Below are 25569 nucleotides of genomic sequence, written 5' to 3' on the forward strand. Positions count from 1 at the left end.
ATACAAAACATAAAAGGAGCCACAATTTTATTGAATCCTGAACCGTCTTCTAGCATCACATTTGATCCACTGTGCCACAGCATTCAGAGTCATTGACACTCGTCCTACAGGCAGCTTGAACATGTCACAAACCAAGCAATCTGTTATTCATTCACTGACGGTAAAGAAATATCTTGAATTAATTTTACTATTAAAACAAATGTTGGCACTTTGTTGCGTTTTTTTTTTTTTTTTGGCATCCACACAAATCATTGATGACCTTTGCTTTGAATTTATTTTCATTTCAAGTTCTGCTCATCTACATCCCTGCAGCATCGACTGGCAGCCACACGTTTTTCTAAGGGTTGGAGGTTGGAGAGAGGGAATTTTATAGCAAAGAAACAAAAAGAAATGTGAGTGTGGAACAAATTATTGCAAGTTGCTGCTAGTCCGTGTATTTACTTGACTTTACTTGTCTACACCACCTACTATCCTGCAGGGGGCGCTGGCTATACAATTTAGAGAAAGAAGTGCAACTTTTTATTCAGGCTTTTTGCATTCCAACACACATTTATTTTAATAATGAAGATATTACCCCACCTATCTTTATTAAGGCTACCTTTGCTAACTTCACAGGCAGCAGGAACCCCTGACGCATTAATAAGAAACACAGTAAGTCTCAATATGCGCCCAGATGTTTTATGTTTCATCTAACCTCTCGTGATCTGCCATCACCGTGGCTTTAACTTTTGCTGCCAATCTCATAATGTTGGCCCACCCTGAGGTGCTGTAAGGACAAAGGTGCTGATACTCTGTTGACCTCATACCCTGTCTATCTAAAAAAAAAAAAAAGAAGAAGAAAAAAACAACAATATTTAAATCCTCTGGCAGCTCAGAGTGCAATAAAAACCCTCCACTATAAAAAACACGACGACTGCACAGGTTTGCTTGAGTTAGTGCGAGAAGAGAGCGGGGACAGAGAGATTATTGCACGTCATCATTATCTTTAGAGAGAGAGCCGAGTTTCCAGAGTTGAGCCTGAACGCGCCAGCACTGCGGGGCTTCACGTGCAGATGGAGGCGTCTCGGTGGCTTGCTTTCACCACTGTGTCTGTCCAACAGGCTCGTTTCGGGTTGAGCTTTATGGATGCTTCGCTCTCTCCAGCTTCATTAAGGGGTCTGCTGTGTCTGAGTCACTGTGATGCTTCCTCTCACGAGGCAGCTCCACTTTACTGCAGCGCGTCCACGAGGGAGAGCGCATGTAGCCGCTCCTGGGCAGCACGGGCTGGTGGGAACCTGAGGACCAGAAACACATTACTGGAGCTGAAACAGACCAAACAGACGGGAGGGTTTTAGAAATAGACGCGCATTAATCAGGCTGTTCAGAAACAGTTTAAAGGCAATGAAAATAAGAGTGTCAGTGTTTTTAATGTTGCACCGTGCAAAAGTATCTCAAGAAAAGCTTATTTCTTTCAGTATTTAGTATAAAACAGAATTGTAGCAATATGCTATGAAAACTCCTCTTCCATAAAAAAAAGACCTGAAGGAAATGATCAGTGTTTTGTCGCTTTGCAACCAGGATTAAATAATCGCATTTTTAAAGGAATTTTATTGACCAGCAAAGTAGCACGTCATTATGAAGTGGAAGGACAATTATTGTTTTTAAGTTCAGTCAAACCATCTACCTAATTACCTAATTAAAAAACAAACAAACAAAAAGACATCACTATAAACACTTTAGCTTCAGCAGCTAAATACAGGACAGTTCTGGAAGAAAAGACTTGAAACATGAGAGAGGGTCAATATGTAACAGCTTCAAAATTACAAATTCCCCACCGCCATTCAATCTGACTGAGCTCAAGCTATTTTGCAAACTAGAATGTGCAATAATTTCAATCTCTAAATGTAAAACGTTGGTAGCTAAATATAAACCCCAAAACTCACTGCATACATATAAAAAGCCAGATTTCCATTTGTTTACACACACACAAAAAAGGTTTAAAAAAATCCCAGATTCTTTTAACTAGTTCCCTTCCACTTCACAGTCTAAACTTTACTATGTCAAAGTCTTGGGCACACCATTCCAATTAAACACATTAATATTTGTGTTGGAAATGTGACAGAAATTCATTGAAGAAAAGAGACCTAACCATCACATAGAACAGACAAATTAATCTCTCAAAAGAGAGTAAAGATAATAGCATTCATCAGACATGGGACAGACTTTAAGGCGTTGGTGTCGTTGCCCCTTCATGCCGCTTGGTGGTGCTGTTGAACCTTCGTCAATAACAAGATCAGCCTTAAATGAGTGAAGTAGAGCTCCTGTTCACTGCACACATCAGGCCAATGTTGGGTCCCGTCTCTTCGAGTTCTCCGCGCAGATATCTCCCCAGAGACACATCGCATCCTGACGTATATTAAAGACCGAGAGGCGACAAAAGAAAGAGAGGCGTTGGAATAAGACAAATATTGATCTCGGATGATTGATTGCCTCTCTGCTGGATTTTAATGAGATGTCAACCTCATGTGAAGCGTCAAGGACTCCGCAGTAACATGTGCCATGAGAGAAACCTCCCTGGTGCATTTACTTCACGAAATAATTGTCTGCAACGTGTGCAAGCTGAATCCTGCCTGTGTAATGCACGTATGGATGTTTTGTGTGCTCTGTTTGAATCTCTCCTGACAATTAGATTGCAGGAAAACATGAGAAGACAAAATGGAAAAAAAATATTTATGAACTACAGTAGTTGAGATGTTTCTTTTTCATCCCTTGTTCTTTGGCTTTTGCAGGCGCCGACTTTGTCTAAGCTCCCAGACAGTGCTATAAATATAGATTCCTCTGCTTCAGTCAGTGAGTTTCTGAATCACTTAAGTGTTACTGAATCACAAGATGTCTGCATTTTTCCTCTAATTTGTAAGGTATATCTTATAAAACTACATAAAATTTTGTAGCCCTATGACGACAGCTCTTGTTGTTCATTTGAAGACATTGTAATAAACCCTACATCACTGTAAACCAAAGTAATTATGTCTAAAAATCCATATCAGCGCTTCCCAAATTCTGCAAATAACAATTTGTTTTCTTTTTTTCTTGCACAGCTCAGCCAGAGTTTGTGAACTAGGGCTAGCAGTTGCTGATAATGATCTGAAAGTAATTAAAGGCCTTGATAAGTGCTAAAGGCAAGCCAGTTTGAGCCGGAACCTGACCTTTTTACATTCAATGCCGCTTTTATAGACAGACTCATGCTCCCAAAGGAGGAACGGAGCTGGATGGCTGAAGAGAGAAAGCAGCTGTTAAATGTACACTTTGTGGGATCAGACGTAACCTTTCTGTTTGCATTTTAAGCAACTGCATAAAGACGAGTGTGGCATCGATGATGGGTCAGGTGATCCGAAATGCTGCAGCAGGAGTTCTAATCAAAACTAAAAGAAGAGCTCATGTTTTTTTTGTTTTTTTCCAATTTTGGCTTCTCTTCATTGGTTCCCGACCAAAATTGTTGTATTGTGAGATCAGAAGATTGTTTCATATGTTTCCAAAGGAGGTAGTTCCTACATTTTAAAGAGTAGAATGAGAGGCAGATGTTTTGGTCATTATGTTCCAAAACATAATGAAGCGCTCATCTGCTTCATTTTATCACTCTCCAATAAGAAGCCCTTACCCCTGTGTACTCTCTGCTTCTCTTCAGTAAAATCCTGGAGCAACGTTTCTGTGTTTAATTTCTTGTTGTTTGTCTGTGTGTGTCTAAATTTTATGTTGCGTGAAGCTGATTTGAGGAGCAAACGAAGAGCAAACCAACTAAATCCTCATCATTCTTTTGTTCAGATTCTAAAGCCTTTAATTGCTCTTTGTTCTGAGCTTTCTAGACTGAACATGCTTTACTACACGTCCAAACGTACAAAATCTAAATGGGGATTCAGACTGTTGCTTGCCTAAAGGAAGGTGAAAATAAAATCAGCCGACACAAGATTTGAGACCAGGCAGACAAAGTGCAAAAAGGAATTCCTTGCATTCTGGTTGTGCTTAAATGGCTTGAGAAGAAACAGGCTTTGTTTCCAGAAGGGGAAAATCAATTATTTAACAGCCTGCATTTAGCTTGAACTCACTGACCCATCTTCAGCTTCTCTCCCCGCTTTAACCATTGTCTCAACCCTGATACGTCCTCACTATTTTTCCATTTAGCGATTTTCTCTCGCAGCCAAAGCTTAACGCTCTCTGATCCGAGTTAGAGTGGAAACCTCACAATTCCCAAAATGTAAAACTGATATTTCATTCACTCGTGTATTTCAGCTGTCAGACAGAATTAATCTTGCACATTGCTGCGTCTTGCTTTTAAATCTCCGCAGCTCTGTGAACGCACCACATGTTTTGTTTAGTTTCACAAATTATTTCTGTTTTAAAAGATACAAAACCTTTTTCTCACTGTCTGATTTTAAATCATACCAAACATTTCCTATTTTAGGCCTGTTAGGATCAGCAAAATTACTTCTGTCTTCTAAAGGCCAAAAATAAAGAAGAAAGCTGTTTTTAGACAACTTTTAAGACTTTCTTCAAGGTCAGAGGATTATAAAATGTAAGATTACATTTTCACCAAAACCTGTAAAAACTCTGATGATGATACTATGTGTAAACTTCAAGTTATTTTACAACTCTTGAGTCAACAGGAGGCAAAGCTGAGGATGTAATACCTCGAACATTACGTACTTCCTTTTATGATAACTTTGGAAAATCAAATTAAATCAGCCATTTTTCAGAAATGGCATTGTAGTCTTCCAAAAGCTTGGATCATCCTTGGATACAATTTCCACTTGACTAAAAGTGTCACATTCATCTGTAAAAAAAAAAAAAAAAAAGTAGAAATGTTTATGTAGCTTAGCGTCCACACTTTCAGAATCTCAAAATGCCTCTGGCGAAACTTGTTCCTGGTTTTTCATCAGTCACAAATACTAAAAGAAGTGTTTGTAAACTTATTATTTTGCAGTCTTCTGGCATTTGGCAAACAGAAACTCTTTTACTAATCGGGATTTATTAGAACAGAAAACATTTTGTCCAAGTTAAAGTTCAACAGGAAGAACAAAAAAGGTGGTGTGTGTTTCAGCAGTAAATATCTGGTTTCAGCTCAATATACCATCACTGTAGGTTGTTTTTTTATGTTTGGAATTCGGATTGTTCTTATGCTCTTAATAGTGAATCACATGAGTGGAAAACAACATCTGGTTTTGCATTTAAAAAACACCCTGATGGAATTGCTCATCTAAAAACAAATTATCCGTGCAGATTTTGATGTGATATTTATTTGTGATTGTTTATCTTGTCTGAAACGCCGTGAAGTCTCACTACACAATTCATCTGGTGCAATAACAGAGAGGTACAATAACTCCATAGCAAAACTCCCTACAATATGTCCAGTCCGAAACGTTTGGTCATCGTCTTGGAACGAACTAAGTTGTTACTTACGAGTAAGAACTAAAATTTAAAGCAAACGGAGAAGAAAGTGATGCCAGCTGTTACTTTGATTTCACAAGAAACTCTCCAAATTAATGACGTTGCTCTATAAAAAGTGTAATACCATAAAAATGTGTTAGTGTTTTTGTTCACATCTTGTCTGTTGTTTCCTAGTCAGACTGGCATTCAACTCGTTTAATAGACTGACACCCAAATCTCAGAACATCTGTCAGTAATGTACTCTACACTGTTTTACAAACTTAAAAAAGTGTTGTGTGTGTCTTTGTGCTGCAAACAGCAGCACTTTGTACAATGAGATTGAAATAATAATAATAATAAAAAACATTTTAGTTTTAGTAATAAACAGGAAAGAGAATAGAGAGAGGGTGGATTTCTTGAAGATGAAGGTGTTTGCATTGTTCAAGGAGAAAATAACAAAAATGGTATTTTTAGCTCTGAGGTGAATGTGAGACAGGAGCCATGAGACTGATTACATAAATCTGTTGGTTTCGCCACTTTACCGGAGCTGAGCAAACACTGCTTCCACATTTCAGTACCAAGTCTAAGAGTTCAGTCTGATCTTTTCTGCACGTGTATTTCATGCTTTCATTTGTGTTTCATGCTTTCCCCATCTCCCTGACTGCCGATGTGCCATAAAGACGTACGCCCAGACCTGTCTCTTTCTTCATCAAAAACAGCGAACCATTTTAGAAAGAGGTTCAGCAGCACCATGCCACCACCACGATTCACTGTGAGGTTTGAAGTGCTAGTTTTCAACCCTCTTTATGTTTGAGTTGTCCCCTTGTGACAAAAGGCACTTGCCTCTTTTTTTCTTTAATCTTTCTCGTCACCACTCTTCCACGAAGGCTACGCTAATCGTTGTCCGGTGAAGTGATTTTTCCACCGGAGACATAAATCTCGCCTTCAGAGTTCCCATGGATATCCTGGCTGTGTCTCTGATTAACCCTCCCTCTGCCCAGCCTGTCAGGTTTCAGTGAGTGTCTATTTATTGTTAGGCTTGTTATGTCTTCCAGTTTTCAGATGATGGACTGAACGATGTTCAATGAGATGTTCAAAAGTTTGAGATGTTCTTTTAAAACCCAATGAAGAGAGAACATTATCTCTCTTCAGATTTTTAACTAAAAAGAACATGTACCTTTTTCCGGGCACTTCATTAATGTAAGCTAATTTGTCTTGGTCTAGCTCATAAAACACCAATAAAAGTTTATGGAAAAGTTGCAGTGAATTAATGAGTTTTAAGCCACTCTGAAACAAATTGTGAAAAAAATAAATAAATAAAAGTCTCACCACAAATATGAACGCTCTATCTGTGACGCAGAGGGTCACATGACCTTTGGGCTCATTATTGCTCAGCAGGGTTTTTTGGATCCTGCTGCAATAATCATTTGAAACTCGGTGACTCGCTGAAACACACAGACTCATCTGCAAATGAATGGCTCAGCTCTATTGTGAGATCACTCAGACACATTACTCCATATTCCTCATTCAATGTTAGCGATTCTTTACATTTCTCTCGTTTTTTTTGTCATACGTTGAATACTGTGCCAGACAGGGTTATGTCTGATAGAGCTCTTTTTTTTTATTTCCCTGGATGGAGAACGATTGAACTGTTGTGTTTTTGTCTTTTCAGAGCGAGAACTGCTACGTAACCAATAATTGTAAATCTCTTTCATTTACTTCCTTCCTTTGCATTTACTGTGGCACAGGTCTTACCTGCTGGGGACTCTCTGTGGTTTTCCTCATCAGAATCGGCAAAGACTTCGGCCAGTTCTTGGTCAGACATGTCTGTCAGCTCGGTCAGGTCCAACAGGTCAAAGTGGACCTCCAGAGACGACACGCTGCTCAGAGGTTCTGTGGACAAAAACCAACATGCTCTCAGTGAGGAGGAAGGGATTAAAATTATGTTAGTTGTGCACATTATTATTTCTCCTACAGATTATTGAACGAGAATTTTTTTTTCTGTGTTTTTTTTAAACATTTCCAGTTTTTTCAGTGCTCACTGCTGTTCACTGAGTGCATTTGTTTAAGCTTGACGCCTGCATGTGTGTGTGTGTGACTGTAGACTGGAAGGAGATGAAAATAGCCACTTCTTTACCACCCCACTATATCGTTTTTCTCCCCTACGCTGCACCTGTTCATTTTATTACCAACGCTTGTTCTTCAGCAGGTCAAACGCTCTGCTGCTGCACGCAGCAGGGTCATATTTACATGTAGCATGCATTAAAGTGTGTGACTCAGCACTCCAACCAGGCATCCAGGGGAGCTGAATGGGTAATGCACTGAGGCAAGGGTAAAATTTAATCGGAAGCGCAAAGAATTTGTATCCGCAGTACGGCAGGAGTCTAAAAGCATTTGCTATTCTCTCCATCGCTAAAGTGAGAAGCTCAAAAAGTGTGCACACTGCAATACAAAGGCAGATTTTGATATAGTGATTAATCACTTGGCAAACTTGTACTACTTTCACATATATCTTGTGAAATTCCACTAGAAGCAAAATTATGGGAGGAAGAGATATAAACATCTAAACAGCTGCAATAACCTGACTGAGTGAGTGCGCCCACCTTCAAAACAGTTTATTTTTGCAAGGTTTTGTTGGCAGAGCCAATGCGCTTTATCTAGTCCAGAGGACTCCCAAAGCGCTACGCACTACACCCACTAATTCACATATTCACACACATGCCGATGGGGGTGAGCTAGACTGTAGCCACAGCTGCCCTGGGGCAGACTGACAGACGCAAGGCTGCCATGCAATCTGACCACCACAGCAGGCGAGGTGGGTGAAAGGTCTTACCCAAGGATAAAGCGACTGAGACAACTATTCAGCTGTCCAAAGCAGCTGATTTGACCTGACACCACCTTCAAGGCGTGGCTATTTCCCCTCGACGATGCAAGTTACCAAGCTCCTGCCTCATAAAGCAGCCCTCCTCGCACCTCCTTCACTCAACTCCTTCAGACTAGCCAGCAACAATTAGCAAACACCTGGTGGAACTGCGCAACATCTGAAGGTAACATATAGTTACATAAATATGCTACAGAGTGGCACTACGTTCCTTTAAAATACTTAATACTGCCTCTTTAAAGGAAATGATCAAAGCACAAACATTAAAGGAAACCAAAAACCGAACACCAAAGGATCAGAACAGTTGAACGATCCTTCGTTTCGTTTCTCTACTTTGCAAAATTAACCTAGAATTAAAAAGTAACCTTAGAGCAGAGTACAGCCACCGCCGTATTTCACTGTGAGTTCAACTTTAAAAGGTGTTAGCCAGATATGGATGTTTTCTTCGGAAGAACAGTCTTCCAACAAAGATTAGGGAACTAGGAGATTGCTGTCACGTGTACCAATACTCGGCACAAATTCCCGCAGGACCTTCAGTGTTACTATCAGTCTCTTGGCAGCCACTGTGATCAGTTTCCATCTTTTATGTTTAGGACTTTTTGAACAATGTCTAGCACCTCCAATGTTTCTCTGGTTCTGAGTTATCTCCCTTTATTGACGGCTGTTGTTTTGCCCTAGACTCTCTCCAGACTAACACCTTTGTACAATAATATCCTTTTTCCCAGTTTATGACATCTCTTCAAACTGTGGCTGTAGTAGAAGGATGGAAATGTGCAAATGTCAGGAATATCTGACTGGAAGGAACTCTACTATATTTAATTAGTTTTCCTAACTAATGGCAGGCATTAACTCAAGAACCTGACTGTTGAAACCGATTTAAAAAGTACTTATGCACTCAGGTTATTGCACCTTTTATTTCATTACATGTTTTTAAACTTCATAAGAATACACTTTTAAAATTATTTTTTATTGTCTCATGATTTGACGTCTCAAGAACATGACATTTTAACAACATATGTTGTTTTTTTTTAAGCCTAAATCTAGATGTGAAACAGAAGCAGATGAACGTGTGATTTCCTCATAAATGAGTTGACAACAGTTTACCCTGCAAAGTCTAAAGCAAAGCTCTCGGGTCAGACGTTGAGTGGAGAACAAAAGGAGAATGGCAGGCTGAAAACTGCTATTATCCCGTCTGCATGCCGCTTCCAAGGCTGCTTCATGTTGAAGAGGCAGAGCCAAATCTCCTGCTGCTTTCTTTGTCTGCTGTACCTCATTTTCTCCATCCTACTCCAAACAGACCCAATATTGATTTATAGAGGAGTATCCATCATGCTGAAATAGTAGCAATGAGTAATTTGTCAAATATATTAAGAACATTCAACACAGGGTGTGGCGGGAGACTTGTGGGATTGAAACAAGGAGGCTGTAAAACTGAGAGAATATAGATAATAGACAGATTTGATCATTTCCAATTATGTCTGAGTATTTCAAGGAATACATTTTTCATTTAGTTCACTGAAAGAGGCTTGTTAGCAGTTACCTTTATGAGCATCTTTTTTCGGAGGTAAGTAGAAACTAGAGGCAATGCAACATGAAGAGAATTGTGGGGGAGGAGATGAAAAGAAAAGCGGGAGAGGAAGGATGATGGGGGAAAGTAGGGAGAGTCGAAGCTACAGGAGAGATGATAAATGCAAAACAAAAACGGAGGAGGGAAAAAAAGACATGAATATAAACGATAATGTGGTAAAAATGTTCCTTATTGTTGCAACATAATTCCCAATCAGCTATGCTTCCTTTTCTGGCGTTTTTTTTTTTTCTCCTCATGTTTTTTTGCATCCTCCATGCCCTCTCGCTTCTTAAATTATTGATCAGTGTGATTTCACTCCCAGGCAGGCACTGAAACAACTGCCTCATCTCAAAAGATGATCAGAGAGCCTCTGAGACATGAGTGGGGAGGACTGCTAAATCCTGCTGAGACACGCCTTAGCTGAAGACGAAAAAACTAGAAGGATTTTTTTTGTTGCCTAAAGCACATGTAAATGAATCTCACTCTGCATGCAAAATGATGGATTTGACTTCACAATTCAATGAAAAGAGCAGGACAGACAACTAATAGACAGGGGTTGAGTCTTTAAAAAAAAGAATGCAGGGTTTAGATAATATTTTTTTCTGCTGGTATATAACAAAAAGATTTCACACATTACTTTAGTTGAGTGTTTCTGTTATTGATTTATTTCTTGCTGCTTTATGTTTCTCATCTTGCCATATGTGTTGGCATATTTAAAAAAAACATACCTGTATGTACCACCACAAATTTACATAAACTATAGGAAGTTTTAATTGCCTAGACTCTAAAACGCAGAACTCAATTGCCTCAAGTGGAGGAGTTTAAGTATCTGGGGATCTTGTTCACGAATGAGGGAAGAAGGGAACGGGAGATCGACAGGCGGATTGGGGCAGCGTCTGCCGTGAAGCGGGCGCTGTACCGGTCCGTCGTGGTGAAGAGAGAGCTGAGCCAAAAAGCGAAGCTCTCGATTTACCGGTCAATCTACGTTCCCACCCTCATCTATGGTCATGAGCTTTGGGTCATGACCGAAAGAACGAGATCACGGGTACAAGCGGCCGAAATGGGTTTCCTCCGCAGGGTGGCTGGGCTCTCCCTTAGAGATAGGGTGAGAAGCTCGGTCATCCGGGAGGGACTCAGAGTAGAGCCGCTGCTCCTCCACGTCGAGAGGAGCCAGTTGAGGTGGCTCGGGCATCTGGTCAGGATGCCTCCTGGACGCCTCCCTGGTGAGGTGTTCCGGGCACGTCCCACCGGGAGGAGGCCTCGGGGAAGACCCAGGACACGCTGGAGGGATTACGTCTCTCGGCTGGCCTGGGAACGCCTTGGGATTCCCCCGGAGGAGCTGGAAGAAGTGGCTGGGGAGAGGGAAGTCTGGGCCTCCCTTCTGAAGCTGCTGCCCCCGCGACCCGACCCCGGATAAGCGGAAGAAAATGGATGGATGGATGGAAAAAAAACATTTATTCTGTCAAAATGTAAGAAATGATGTACATTTTCTGAAATATCAACCTTTGTCATGAATTTCTATACTGTTGATTTTTTACATGTTGCTGATTTGTCTGTTATCAGCAGTTCTCCTTCATGTACTCAGATGAAGGATGCGCTGCTGCACCTTTGTCATGGTGTCCGTGCACCACACATTATTTTACACACCAAACTATATTTTCTGACCACTCTAAATGTCTAGGGTTGAAAGTTTAATGATCTAAATTCCACCGCGACTGGTCAAATAATTTTTAGCTGCATTTATCAGAAAAAAGGTCCAAACCTTTGTCCTTTCAGCCTCTCCAAGAATTCAATGAATTGAGTTAGTCTTCCTTAAGGCAGACAGAGGTTCTGCGTTTTAGAGTCTAGGCAATTAAAACTTCCTATAGTTTATGTAAATTTGTGGTGGTACATACAGGTATGGTTTCGATTTGAAGATATGAAAGTATTTTACAAGCCAAAAAAAACTGTAACAGAGTGGAGTTTAGCTCAATATTACTTATACTTAGACGTGGGTCACTTTGATCTCAATGAATATAAATTTTTTTTAAAGTAAAATTGGTTTCAAAACTGAAAGAAATGTACCACAGAGTTCTGACAATTGAAAGCATTCAACTAGCTGAAAGAGCGATACCGTACTTTGCCTCGGTTTAATGGAAGACAAATTTGGCTATTAGGAAATGCTTCCAGTTTCATGTGTAGAGTTTGGAAATTAAATAAATGCCACCCATCATTCGTAGGAAGGTAAAGCTGTTTAAAAAGTTCAGTTAGGAAGCTACAACTGGTATTTCTGTTTCGCAGTCCACTTAAGCTAATCCCATTTGGTTAGCACTATTATATGTGCAATTAGCTGCTAATTAGCTTTTGTCTTAAGGGTCCATGGATAAAAAACAATGGCTTTCTTTAAATGTAACATTGTATTATTTAATTGTCACCGTAAATAACAACAATTTTGTTTCTTCTTGGATTTCAATGTCCTTGTTTTGAAAACTTCGACAGTTTGGGCCCAAAAATAAATAACGCAAAAATCTCAGGAACCATTATTACCTTTTCTTTAAAAACAGGAAATCTTATCATCTCTTCTGTTTTGTACTGGAGCAATTTCTATATTAATCAGAAAAAAACCTCAACAACCCCAAGCATCTCAGACACATTAAGCATGAAACATGTTGATCATCTTTTGCTTAATTTAAAGTTTTAATTAGATCTTGTTAAGATAATTTATGTTATTTAAGATAGTATTATTAATACCTTGGACTTAAACCAAAATTCTGGTGGTTTTTTTCCTGAAGCATCCTCCTCTCACTGATTTCTCTCTCCCGTCTCAGCATATTATCTGACCTGCCAGGTACCAAGGCTGGTTAATGTGTCACTTTCAATCCCAGAGACCTGTTTAGTTAGTGAAGCAGATAAAAGTGGCCTTGTTGTCATTTATGTCGCTTCTACATTGTCAGTTGCTGTGCTTCAGCGGCCGTGAGGTTTGGTGGCACATATACACGAGCCTCTGTGCGACACAATGAGTCCTTTCAGATGAAACTGTGTCACAGCAGTCTGGTGGAGCAGAATACTTAAAGGAGACAGAGACGGTTAAGATGGGTTAAAAATTTAGAATTAGCTCATGCTAGATGTGATCTAAATCAACAGTTTTTTTTTTTATCGTCATTAACAATGAAAGTGCCTTTCGTTGTTTTGTTTTGTTTTTCTTGAGAAGTGTGGCAGCTAATCTGTCAGAAAGTTTCACTTTTAAAAGTTCAAAGGGTTCCTTTCTAGTGAAGCAATATTCTCAAATGTTTCATAGGCTCATATCTCCTTGTCTTTACCCATTTTTATTTTATTTTTTTACACTTACGTCTCTTCTCGCTGATGTGCAGCAGGCTGGCAGTGTGGCCCGACAGGCTGCCCTCTGCCTCCCCTGACGGGTGCTGGAACAGCTCCTTGGATAAATCCCCTGAGCTGGACGGCTTCAGCAGCTTCTGGATGTCTTTGTTGGGCTCTATCGTCACATGTTCCCAGAAACAGAAAGAAAGAAAGAAAGGGAGCGGAGGAAAAAAGTTATTGATCCAAGGATTTTTGTCATAAAAAAAACAAAAAACATTTTAGGGAATTTGATTTTTGTTTTATTTTATGTTTGATCTCCATTTAAAAATCAGGAACAAAAGTGTTCTGAATCTCAGAACAGAGTGTCAGCTTGACACAGATTGTCTCCAGGCAGAAGGGACCGAATGATAGCAGAGGAATAAAAGCGCCTAAGAAAAGTGGCAATGAGATGAATGACTTGAAATAAGGTAGGAAGGCAGGAAAGGTAGGGTGGAGGGAAAAAAGGTAGAACATTAAAACAGAGGACCAAGATAGAAAGATGGATACATTCAGACATTCATAGAGAATAAAAAAATGCTTCATACTCTGTTTTAGTTTTCCATATTTATCAAGACTTAGAAAACTTTTAAAAATGCTTTTCAAGTTTGTGTATTACTCTGTTAGACATATTCTGTACTGAAAAACATCTGTGTTCGTCAATCATTTTTGTTAAATTTGCTTATATGATTGATTTTTCATACTTACAACTTCTAGTCAAGGTTATGAATCAGAATTGCAGGTTTAATCCGCGGCTCATATTAACTTATGCTTGAAGCGTTAACATGTTTGAAAAAAGACGTGGGCATCTTTCTTTTTAGAGCCTTTAAATGGTTTTTCCAATATGAACTTTTGTTTTTAATTTTATTTAAAGAAACCCAGTGATCATGACCCTGCTGATAAGTGTTTGCCTTTCCACTTTGGTCCAAAGTCCTTAAAGTTTCAGGCTTGCTGGTAAGCGATGTCATAAAAAAGCAACATTTCTTCGTGTTGTGTAGTGAAATGGCAGCTCTATCTGACACAGCAGTGCACAGACACACGATGCAGAAAGTACAACAATGAGGTGAAGACACACACTGAGCCACTCAGTGTTGAGCTTTGAAACTGAATACTCAAACTTGTCAGGGTCTGTTTGTCCTCCCCTTTTCCTAGTTTCTTAGTTTGTTTTCCTTAGTTTTATTTCCACCTGTCCCTGGAACCACCACTTCTCAAGACATCCAGCAGATGTCACCCATGCTCCACCCCTGAGAAGTGTCCTGGTTCAACCCGGACACACACCTGCAGCTGGTTTAGAGGGCGTGGACCTGCGATATAAGCAGCAGCTACACTCCGTCTCACCGCCTGAGTGTTTGCCTACCACGGTAACCAGCGTTCCAGAAAGAGGCCTTCTGTGATTACTCTCGTCTAACCCTTGTTGTCTCCCTCGCCAGATTCTCCCGCCGTCTTCTAGTTGTTTCCCGGAAACCAGCTGCCCCCGCATTCGTGTAAGTCTGTCTCCCCGCTGTGGATCACCTCCCTCCTGTGTGATTTCCCGACGCTGCCGGTGTTCCCGGTCAGACGCCACTCCCTGTGTGTGTGTGCGTGATCTCCCCTCGTCGATCCCTCCCCGGGATTTCCCCTTCGGGACGCTACGGGCCAGGAGGCCCACGCCCGAACTTCCCGGAGGACCGCCTGGACGGATCAGGCTCCAGGCCGTGCCCGACATCAGAGCTAAGCATCGCTCGTCAACGGACACTCGGCTCGCGCTCCGCTTCGCCCCTAATACCTCCACGCCAAGTAAGCTCACCTCAGTCATTTCCTGGAGAAACTCCGCTGAGTTCTCGCTAACCCTGCTTTTTCCCGTTGGCAGTAGAAGAACCGGTCCGCCGATTCGGCTTCGCCACCAGCTCCCTGATCCTTCAATAAACATTATTGTTTCTGACTCGCTCTGTCTGACTGTGTTCTTGCATGTGGGTTCGCAACCTTAAAACCGACATGACAGAACACTCAGGCCAGTTCGGAACCTCAGCAGACGCTATCAGACGGGCGCTGTCCGAACAACACGCGCTAGTCCAGTCACATGACTCCGCATTACGGGAGTTAGCTAGTCGTCAAGCCGAGACTAACGATAAACTAACAGAATTAACCACTTTCCTACGGAATTCAGTTCAGCAGGCTCCCAGCTCTCAACCTTCCCCGACAGTGGCTCCGGATCCACCAGCCCGCTCCATGTTTTCGGACGTCCGACCCTCAGCGCCAGAGAAATTTTCAGGTGACGTCCGGAAGGTCAAGGGGTTTATTCTCCAATGCAATATCATCTTTAATCATTCACCGCAGAGTTTTTTGCATGACAGTGCTAAGATTTCCTACGTGTTATCCCTGTTGACGGGCCGAGCCCTAGAGTGGGCCGAAGCCCGGTTTTCTTCAGCCTCTAACTATGGGTGTACCTTCCCCGAGTTTTTGAAGGAGTTACAGCAGGTGTTTTGTCAAGAGGCTGAGAAGACTTCAGCCTCCCGTGAACTACACGGATTGAAGCAAGGCCAGAAGACTGTGTCAGACTTTGCCATCGATTTTAGAATCTTGGCCGCTGCTTCAGGCTGGAACCCTGCTGCGCTTAAAAGCGCATTCTTTCATGGGTTAAATGAGCAGATAAAGGACCAACTGGCTACTCTAGATGAACCAGAGTCTCTGGATGAATTTATTAACTTGGCCATAAGATTAGACAACCGGATTCGGTCAAGGATGAGTGAGCGATCCCGCCGCACCGCCCTTCCGCGCTCCGCACAGGTCAGTAACCAGTCGACTGTCCAACCTCCACCCACCTTTCCCTCATCTACAGGACCAGAACCCATGCAACTGGGACACGCTAAGCTAACCCCAGAGGAGCGGCAGAGGAGGATGCGCTCCCGGCTTTGCCTTTACTGTGGTGAACCCAATCATGTAATCGCTAACTGTCCAATACGTTTAAACCCGCAGGTCCGGCAGTAAGGACGGGGAGACTGCCGGAGACTACAGCAGTAAGATCTCGCTTAATCATCCCTGTCTCCATAATCATTAACGAACCATATTCTTTATCAGCCCTCATTGACTCAGGGTGTGAACAGAACCTCATTAATTCAGACATCGTCGAGCAACTGTCTATTGAAATCGAGCCGCTTCCAGTTCCTCTCCGGGTATCAGCCCTCGACGGAGGGAACCTGCCACAGATCACCCATCAAACCAAGCCAGTGCGTCTACTCACTTCAGGTAATCACACAGAAGAGATTACTTTCCTCGTGTTTCCTGCCGCCAGTGCCTCCATCATCCTTGGTTTCGACTGGTTATACAAGCACAACCCGCACATAGACTGGGCCGAGACCAAGATTGAGTCGTGGTCCACAAAGTGTCACAGTACCTGCCTTCATTCCGCCTTTCCAGTCGTCACTACGCCTACAGAGCCAGCTGAGATCGACCCATCTGACGTCTCCTCCATTCCCCGTGAGTACCATGATCTAGCTCCTGTTTTCAGTAAGGACAAAGCCCTGTCTCTGCCACCCCACAGACCGTATGACTGTGCCATCGATCTACTGCCTGGCGCCCCATTACCCAACAGTAAGCTATATAACATTTCTAGAGCAGAAAGGCAAACCATGGAGGAGTACATAAACAAGTCTCTAGCTGCAGGGATTATCCGCACCTCATCCTCTCCCCTCGGAGCAGGGTTCTTCTTCGTGGGGAAAAAGGATGGCTCTCTCCGGCCCTGTATTGACTACCGTGGACTCAACCAGATCACCATCAAGAATAAGTACCCGTTGCCATTATTATCCTCAGCCTTTGAGCCCGTCCAAGAAGCAACCATATTCACAAAACTAGATCTCAGGAACGCTTACCACCTCCTTCGCATAAGGGAGGGTGATGAGTGGAAGACGGCGTTTAAAACCCCCATGGGCCACTATGAATATTTGGTCATGCCGTTTGGGTTGTCTAACGCACCTGCTTTCTTCCAGGCCCTGGTGAACGACGTCCTGAGGGATCTCATCAATGTCTTTGTGTTCGTCTACCTGGATGATATCCTGATATATTCCAAATCCCTCGCGGAGCACAAACAACATGTCCGTCTGGTTCTCCAACGCCTTCTGGAGAATAAGCTGTATGTAAAAGCGGAAAAGTGTGAGTTTCACCGCCCTTCAGTAACCTTCCTAGGGTACATCCTCGAAAGGGGACAGGTTAGAGCATCCGAGGACAAGATCAAGGCAGTACTCGACTGGCCTAAACCCGAAAACCGCAAACAACTACAGCGCTTTTTGGGGTTTGCAAACTTCTACAGGAGGTTCATACGCAATTACAGTCAGACTGCTTCACCCCTCACCGCTCTCACTTCCAGCAAGAGAGAATACGTCTGGACCCCTCAAGCGGAGGCCGCCTTCGAGGAGCTCAAGTCCCGGTTTGCACACGCTCCCATTCTGGTCCAGCCTGACCCCAAGAAGCAATTCATTCTGGAAGTTGACGCCTCCGACACCGGGGTCGGCGCGGTTCTTTCCCAGATGTCTACCCACGACCATAAGCTCCATCCATGCGCCTTCTTTTCCCGTAGACTCTCACCAGCTGAGAGGAATTATGACGTGGGCGACAGAGAGCTTCTCGCGATTAAACTCGCCTTGGAGGAGTGGCGCCACTGGCTGGAGGGCGCCGAACACCCCGTACTGGTCTGGACCGATCACAAGAACCTGACATACTTGCAAGCAGCCAAGAAATCCAATCCCCGCCAGTCTCGTTGGTCTCTGTTCTTTTCTCGATTTAACCTATCTATCACATTTCGCCCAGGTTCAAGGAATGTTAAACCCGATGCTCTATCTCGAGTCTATTCCCCAGATGACGCTGAGGTGGTCCCAGCTCCCATCCTGCCTCCCAGTTGCACCGTGGGAATGGTCACCTGGAGATCGAAGACATCGTCCATCAAGCTCAGCAAACAGAACCAGCCCCAGAGTCCTGCCCACCGGGTAAGGTGTATGTTCCGTCCTCTGTCCGATCCCGTTTTCTCCAGTGGATACACAATTCTAAGTTCTCAGGTCACCCCGGCGTTAGCCGCACGATTGGGCTAATAAACAGACGGTTTTGGTGGGCCTCCGTACACAAGGATGTCAAGGAGTTTGTTTCAGCCTGCCCAATCTGTGCCCGGAACAAGTCATCCAATCAACCCCCCGCAGGACTCCTACAACCACTACCCATACCTAAGCGCCCTTGGTCCCACGTGGCCATAGATTTCGTTACCGGACTCCCAACCAGTAAAGGTATGACCACCATCCTCACCATCGTCGACCGTTTCTCCAAGGCATGTCACCTTGTTCCCCTACGTAAGCTGCCCACGGCTGCCCAGACTGCCCTGTTATTAATTAAACATGTCTTTAAACTACATGGCATCCCGCAGGAAATCCTCTCGGATCGCGGCCCCCAGTTCATATCACAGGTCTGGCGTCAGTTCTGCTCGGCTCTGGGGGCTAAGGTATCCCTCACTTCTGGCTACCATCCACAAACCAATGGCCAGACAGAACGTATGAACCAAGAGCTAGAGACGACTCTGCGATGCCTGACCTCCACGAACCCCAACGATTGGGCCCAATACCTCCCATGGGTCGAGTATGCACATAACAGCCACATTTCTGCAGCCACAGGTCTCTCTCCGTTTGAAGTGGTCCTGGGTTACCAACCACCACTCCTCCCCTCTGACGAGGAGAACCTCTCGATCACGTCGGTACAACACCACATCCGACGAAGCCATAAGATTTGGAAGGACACTATCACTGCCCTCAACAACACCTCCGCTACCAATAAACGCCTGGCTGACCGTCGTAGAACCCCTGCACCTGCTTATATAGTGGGACAAAAGGTATGGTTGTCCACACACAACATTCCCCTCAAGTCTATGTCTAGAAAGTTGTCTCCAAGGTTCATTGGCCCCTTTGAAGTGCTGGCAGTCATTAGCCCCTCAGCTGTACGCCTCCGCCTTCCCCCGTCTCTGCGTGTCCACCCAACCTTCCACGTTTCCCAAATTAAGCCAGTGCTCTCCAGTGAACTTTGCCCTCCGGCCGAACCCCCTCCACCCGCCCGGGTCATCGATGGCCATCCGGCCTTCTCCGTCCGCCGGATTGTCGCCACTCGGCGACGAGGTCGGGGTCACCAGTTCCTTGTCGACTGGGAGGGTTATGGTCCTGAGGAACGTTCCTGGGTTCCGGGATCATTCATTTTAGACCCCTCCCTTATTAGAGACTTTAGGGACTCCCAGACCCCGTCCTCTGTTCGGCCGCCAGGTGGCGTCCGTTGAGGGGGGGGTACTGTCAGGGTCTGTTTGTCCTCCCCTTTTCCTAGTTTCTTAGTTTGTTTTCCTTAGTTTTATTTCCACCTGTCCCTGGAACCACCACTTCTCAAGACATCCAGCAGATGTCACCCATGCTCCACCCCTGAGAAGTGTCCTGGTTCAACCCGGACACACACCTGCAGCTGGTTTAGAGGGCGTGGACCTGCGATATAAGCAGCAGCTACACTCCGTCTCACCGCCTGAGTGTTTGCCTACCACGGTAACCAGCGTTCCAGAAAGAGGCCTTCTGTGATTACTCTCGTCTAACCCTTGTTGTCTCCCTCGCCAGATTCTCCCGCCGTCTTCTAGTTGTTTCCCGGAAACCAGCTGCCCCCGCATTCGTGTAAGTCTGTCTCCCCGCTGTGGATCACCTCCCTCCTGTGTGATTTCCCGACGCTGCCGGTGTTCCCGGTCAGACGCCACTCCCTGTGTGTGTGTGCGTGATCTCCCCTCGTCGATCCCTCCCCGGGATTTCCCCTTCGGGACGCTACGGGCCAGGAGGCCCACGCCCGAACTTCCCGGAGGACCGCCTGGACGGATCAGGCTCCAGGCCGTGCCCGACATCAGAGCTAAGCATCGCTCGTCAACGGACACTCGGCTCGCGCTCCGCTTCGCCCCTAATACCTCCACGCCAAGTAAGCTCACCTCAGTCATTTCCTGGAGAAACTCCGCTGAGTTCTCGCTAACCCTGCTTTTTCCCGTTGGCAGTAGAAGAACCGGTCCGCCGATTCGGCTTCGCCACCAGCTCCCTGATCCTTCAATAAACATTATTGTTTCTGACTCGCTCTGTCTGACTGTGTTCTTGCATGTGGGTTCGCAACCTTAAAACCGACATGACAAAACTGAGATTTCATTTCTCTGATTCCCTCCTCTGTTCTCGTGATCAAAGATCAGAATAATTGTTGATGAGGAAAATGTTCCTTTCTTTCTACCCCTGCAGCCATTGCTGTCAATGTGCTGATTCCTGTGTTAAAAAAATGTTAAACTTCTCATTTTACGCCTTAATTAAGCAGAATTTAAAAATCGCAGTTTTAGACATAACCAGGACAACATTCCCATCTCTAAGCCTTTTAGGAAAAACCAAACGGTTGGTTTTTTCTGTTTTTACAAGAAAGAAACATAATTGTCTTAATGGCTCCTAAACCCTTGGGGAAGAAAAAGTCCTGCGATGGAAATGCTCTTGGAAAGACAGAAGGATCGATGATAAAACTAAGTGTTTCAACAAGAACCCAAATCACACAAGCACTGTGATCTATAGGAACATTTAACAGCAGAGATGAATGTGCATTAGTGCAAAACGGAATAGAAATGAACAGACAAATGCAGAGGCAAAGTGTGATCACTTCCCTTTCAACGCTATAGTTTCTCAACACCTTCTCTGTTATTTTACACGTTAAGTATGGTGGGCTGAACTGGTGAAGATAAAGAAGACACTCTTTTATTCTAATAGAAGAGGTTTTATTTTACAGAGCGTCAGTCAACAAACCTTGTGAGATCACTGAAAACAAAAAACTATGTGAGTCATAATGTGTCGTCCTTGTGTTAATCTGATCTCAGCATATGACACTCGATTAGATTTTAGATCAAACCGCCCGGACCGGCATCGTCCAAACAAAATGAGGAAGTTTAGGAAAGCATTCTTCCATAACGTGAAAGAATTTTAAGCATTCATGTTACGTTTCGTTTCACTTTCAGACGTGACATTCATCGCCATGCAGTCACGTTCTTCCAGCTGATGCGTTTGTGTTTTAAGGGTGGAGTAGAAAACTATCATCCTCTTCACCTCTAAAGTCGCTAAACAGAACACATTTATAATAGCACATTTTCACATTTAGGAGTTAATGCTCCACCGAGGTTCTGCTTGATCAGGGTTAAGGCCTCAAATACACAGCTGAAAACAAAGTCTGGGCAAAGAAAAGCACGGGTGCATGAAAAGTGCTGCACATTTCCCTGAAATACAAGAGAGTTGACGGTGGGTCGAGCAACTACAAACTACACAATGATATGAAAAATCTTCAGCTATCAAGGAGAAGCGATCAGACCTGAACAACTATTGCAGTGCAGTGTGGGAGTGCAGCAGATGGGTCTCAGCAGATGGCGGCCACCATTTCTCCGTGCAATATATGCTCAAAGATTGTTAAATTTCTGGAACAAAGACGGCTGAATGCAGCAGAGCGAGGGGGGAAGACGGACACGCTGCGATATGCCTTTGAGAAGCAACGGCAATCGTTGGGCATTGATTTGTTTCCCCCCCTGAAGAGCTGCGCCTTGAAAGATCTCAGTTTAACCTCTGTAGTCGTAATGAAATGTTTACTCAATATTTGGACGGCAGGATGGAGCTTCAGTTTCTACAGCAGTGACTCTGTTCAGCCTTGTGTCCACAAAAGCTGAACTTGAACGTAAAAACAGTTTTAAAATGAAAGATGTTTACGGTTATCTATGTCTAATGCTCAGAATGCGTGTCATGTTAAAGTTCCCACAGAGTTTTCCTTCTTTCTTTTTTTCTTTTTGCATCTGTGGTTTTGGCGAAAGATGATTCTGGACTTCAGTCAGAATGTAAAAATGGCAACAGACAAAAAGAGCCTTTCCAGACATCCCAGTATACCCAGCTGGCCTGATCAAGCAACCACCTGCTGAAGAAGCTCGGGTCAATTGTACCAGTGGCTTACACATAAAAACAAGGCTGGCCGTCAAATATATCCTCTGACTGCGCCGGTCTGCTGCAACTGTCTGTGCAGACGCTAACCCAGGACATGTGAAGGAAGACGAATAGATAGGAGTATAACAATGGTCTCTAGAATGAGATTATTATCTGGGGTCAGATTGAATTTGACCTTGAATTAACAATCAATTACTGCAGGACAAGAGGGACAAATTAATGAACCCCTCAGGATGCTGTCAATGTTTCTTCTGTATTCTGTGTTTATTTATACACAAACTTCATGCTGTAGGTGATTTTATGTTTTCAGTCAACATCTCCTGCCAAACTGAGTTGGTTTACAGCCATGAAGACTTTCAAAAATAATTTCTGTTGTTCATATGGATTGTTTTCTTGTTTCATGTCAGTCAGCCAGCAATTAGAAATTGGTCGGGTTTGCAAACACGTGGTGCGCTCCTTAACAATCCAACAACAGATAATCTGGGTAGAACTGATGACAAAGGAAAGGTTTTCCTCCAATGATTAATAGGCATATAAGGCAAATGATCCAAGTTTACCCACGGTACTCAATGACAACACAAACGAGCAATAATTAAATACAAATGACCTGAGATTACCTGATAGCTGATATACACTAAACCTGCATGAAATGTGTTATTTTACTGACTTTTATTTTACCCTTTAAGGACACATTTTGCTTTAGCATGAAAACACTGGTGGTAGACATCCTTTAGAGACTAACAGCTACTTGCCAAAGGAAATGCTACAGCATACTATGAGGAAGGCATTTAACACAATATCTTAATATCACAATGTCTTAATCTCAAATCACTCAAGACACAATCAGTCTGAAAAGCCACTGTCATGGTTTGAATTATATCCAAATATAATTGGATATAATTAGAAAACAGTGTTTTCTAATTGATCACATTAAATATTCCAAAATTGAAATAGGAATTCCACAAGGAACAGTCACAGGTCCCATAATTTTGAATCGCATTTTAACAATGTCTTAGACTTTTGCACTGGTACTGCATGACTGGGATAACTGGGAAAAACAGAGATGCTAAAATTCAAGAGTAGAGAAAGTGTTAGTTTTGAAAGTGTGTATGAATTTAAGTGTTTGAAATGAAGTCACGTCTCCACCTCTGCGTAACTAAAATCAGAGAACGGTAAATATAATTTAAAACCTGGTTGATTTAGCAGCAAGTGTCCACTCATGTCATAAATTGGGATTGTTATAAATTATTTCAGTTCTGATTTGTTTTTCAGTCACATTTAGGTGTTTTTTTTGTGCTGTTGTTGCCATTTTTCTTTTATATCTGTGGGGTGTTTATTTAAGGACAACTTTTTATAAATAATTTATAACTGTTTCGATATTGAAAACTTCCATGACATCAGCTCTGTAATTTAGCTGGTGGCTTATGGATCTCATAACAATTATTACTTTGTAACACTGACTCCTCTCAGCAGCTGGACCTGAATGGATAATGCTCCATTTGAACCCGTGTACAAACCACACTTACCAATTGCCTCAGCAAGTAATAAAGTGGCTGCAGCCGCTCACTTTTAACTGAATTCTTGTTCGATTATGAAACTTGTGCAGATGTTTGTGTGAAACTTGTGCAGATGTTTGTGTTTGTAAAATGCAAAGCACAGGGTGTTTTCATGATTTTAGTTTATCTGTCAGAACTGAAGAATATGTGCAATTCATTTCAGGTAATCCTGAATGATTTATAGAGCAATAATGTTCAGCTGTTAAAAACAATTGTTTTGTCTTCATGTCTTATCTATCCCCCCCACCCCCAAAAAAAATTTCAATAAACTGAACACCCCCTTTTTATTCATCACAGCTTAATGGGCGTGTCGCTGAGGGCTCCTGTGTTATCTATAGCATACCAGTGCTAAACACAAAATGCAGTTGTAATGTCATCACTTTCAATTATGATTCTGTCCAGCAGCCGTAATAAAGCCCTCCTCAGTGCCACCGTAGCACAGGCTTTTCTGGGTGGCTTTTACAACAAAGGCCACACTATTGTTCCACAATTTGTATTTCAGCAGTCCAGCCTTTGCACGGTTGACCTCCTGTGAGCTGATTTAAAAGGAACAGCAGATTAAACTGTGTGAATGGGAAGAAAAAAACAATCAACCCTCCTTTACTACATTCCTTGTAAAAGAACAATGATAAGTAGTGCTTTGGTGCTGCATTTAACCAAATATATTATTAATGAACTCTTCAAGAGTTGCTTAAGATCGGAGACCAAAAGCAGAGAAATTCACACAGTCTATTGAAAAAAAAAAAAAAAAAGGGAACAAAAAGGCATTATTTTTAGCACAAGCCTCCTGAAGCAGGACAGGATTCTGCTTCAGCCCTGTTCCCAGCTGTGGCATTAAAAAGAAAGGACAGGAAAATGGCTCTTACCTGGGCTCCCTGCCCCTCCCTGTGCCTCCATGCAGCTCAGCCGAGAGGGTTCTGCTGCTCACCACACCAGCATTGGAGAGTGGAGGACACAAATGGGGAAGGGGAATGTATGCGAGTGAGTGTGCATAGGAGAGAGTAAAGAGGGGGGTGGTGGAGGTGGGCGGACACAGCGAGACCTAAGCTCTGAACTGGCTCTGTTCCACCCTTTTTCTGTTTTTTTCCCCCCCTCTCTCTCTACTGCTGTGCAAATTGTCCCAAACAGGAGATGTGGAGTTCCTCCTCCAGCTCAGTCCACCTGTCCCGCTCTGCCATCAGAGCCATGTGAAGACTACAGAGCAGACAGGGAGGTCTGGCAACGGCGACATCACAGCAAATTTATCAGCCACTTGCTTTGGTAAACGCAGCATTGTGAGGCTTGGCTCGGTGTATGCAGAAAACAGAGAGAGAGATCCAGAGCAAAGAGGAGAGAGAAAGAGAAAAATGGGGAGGGCTGGGCTGGCCGGCTGCCCAGACTGCAAGAGAGAGTGGGGGAGTCAGGGAGGGCAGTGGACCACTGGAGATGGAAAGCTGGTGGGAGGAATACTAGGGAGGACACATCCATGAATGGGACATAAACCCAGTTGGGTCAATTAGTGTGAAATATTGAAAATTAAGGCGTGGTGTCTGAATGGCAGGGAAGATCGGTTCACTCCAACAAAGACAGTTTATTAGAGGAAAAAAAGAGATTGCCATACCTTTAGATAAGAAGGAAATGGAGCCTCCCTCTTCCCAGTAAAATAAGCTGGTGCAGCTCGCCCTCTACTGGAAAAATGAGGTAATGTCACGTTGTCGGAAGACTATTTTTTATTTAGAAAGAAAACAGTGTTTGAGAGAGCTTTTTGGTTCTAAAGAAAGAAATCAGGAAAACAGACAGCACAAATATTTTATGTATTCTTTTTTTGTAAAACTCAGAAGTGAAAAGTTAGATTTTATCTCAAGTATAAAACAGACATGC

General features: G+C 43.2%; 1 protein-coding gene across 2 annotated transcripts; it reads right to left on the reverse strand.

Annotated features, from left to right (window-relative positions):
- Positions 1 to 10: 10 nt before the first annotated feature.
- On the reverse strand, positions 11 to 25158 carry dbndd1 (dysbindin domain containing 1). 2 transcript variants are annotated; one of them, XM_081605210.1, is made up of 4 exons: positions 24576 to 25158; positions 13177 to 13320; positions 7156 to 7293; positions 11 to 1301 (listed from the first exon to the last, which is right to left on the reverse strand). In XM_081605210.1, exons 1-4 carry the CDS (start codon positions 24604 to 24606, stop codon positions 1120 to 1122), a joined length of 495 nt encoding a protein of 164 aa, XP_081461336.1. In that variant the 5' UTR covers positions 24607 to 25158; the 3' UTR covers positions 11 to 1119. The 2 variants fall into 2 exon arrangements, with proteins under 2 accessions (XP_081461336.1, XP_008404154.1); XM_008405932.3 differs by having other exon boundaries at positions 11 to 1274; positions 24576 to 25103.
- Positions 25159 to 25569: the final 411 nt, after the last annotated feature.

Source organism: Poecilia reticulata, chromosome 3 (genome assembly GCF_904066995.2).
Source record: "Poecilia reticulata chromosome 3, P_reticulata-male-v2, whole genome shotgun sequence".
Taxonomy (NCBI): Eukaryota; Metazoa; Chordata; class Actinopteri; order Cyprinodontiformes; family Poeciliidae; genus Poecilia; species Poecilia reticulata.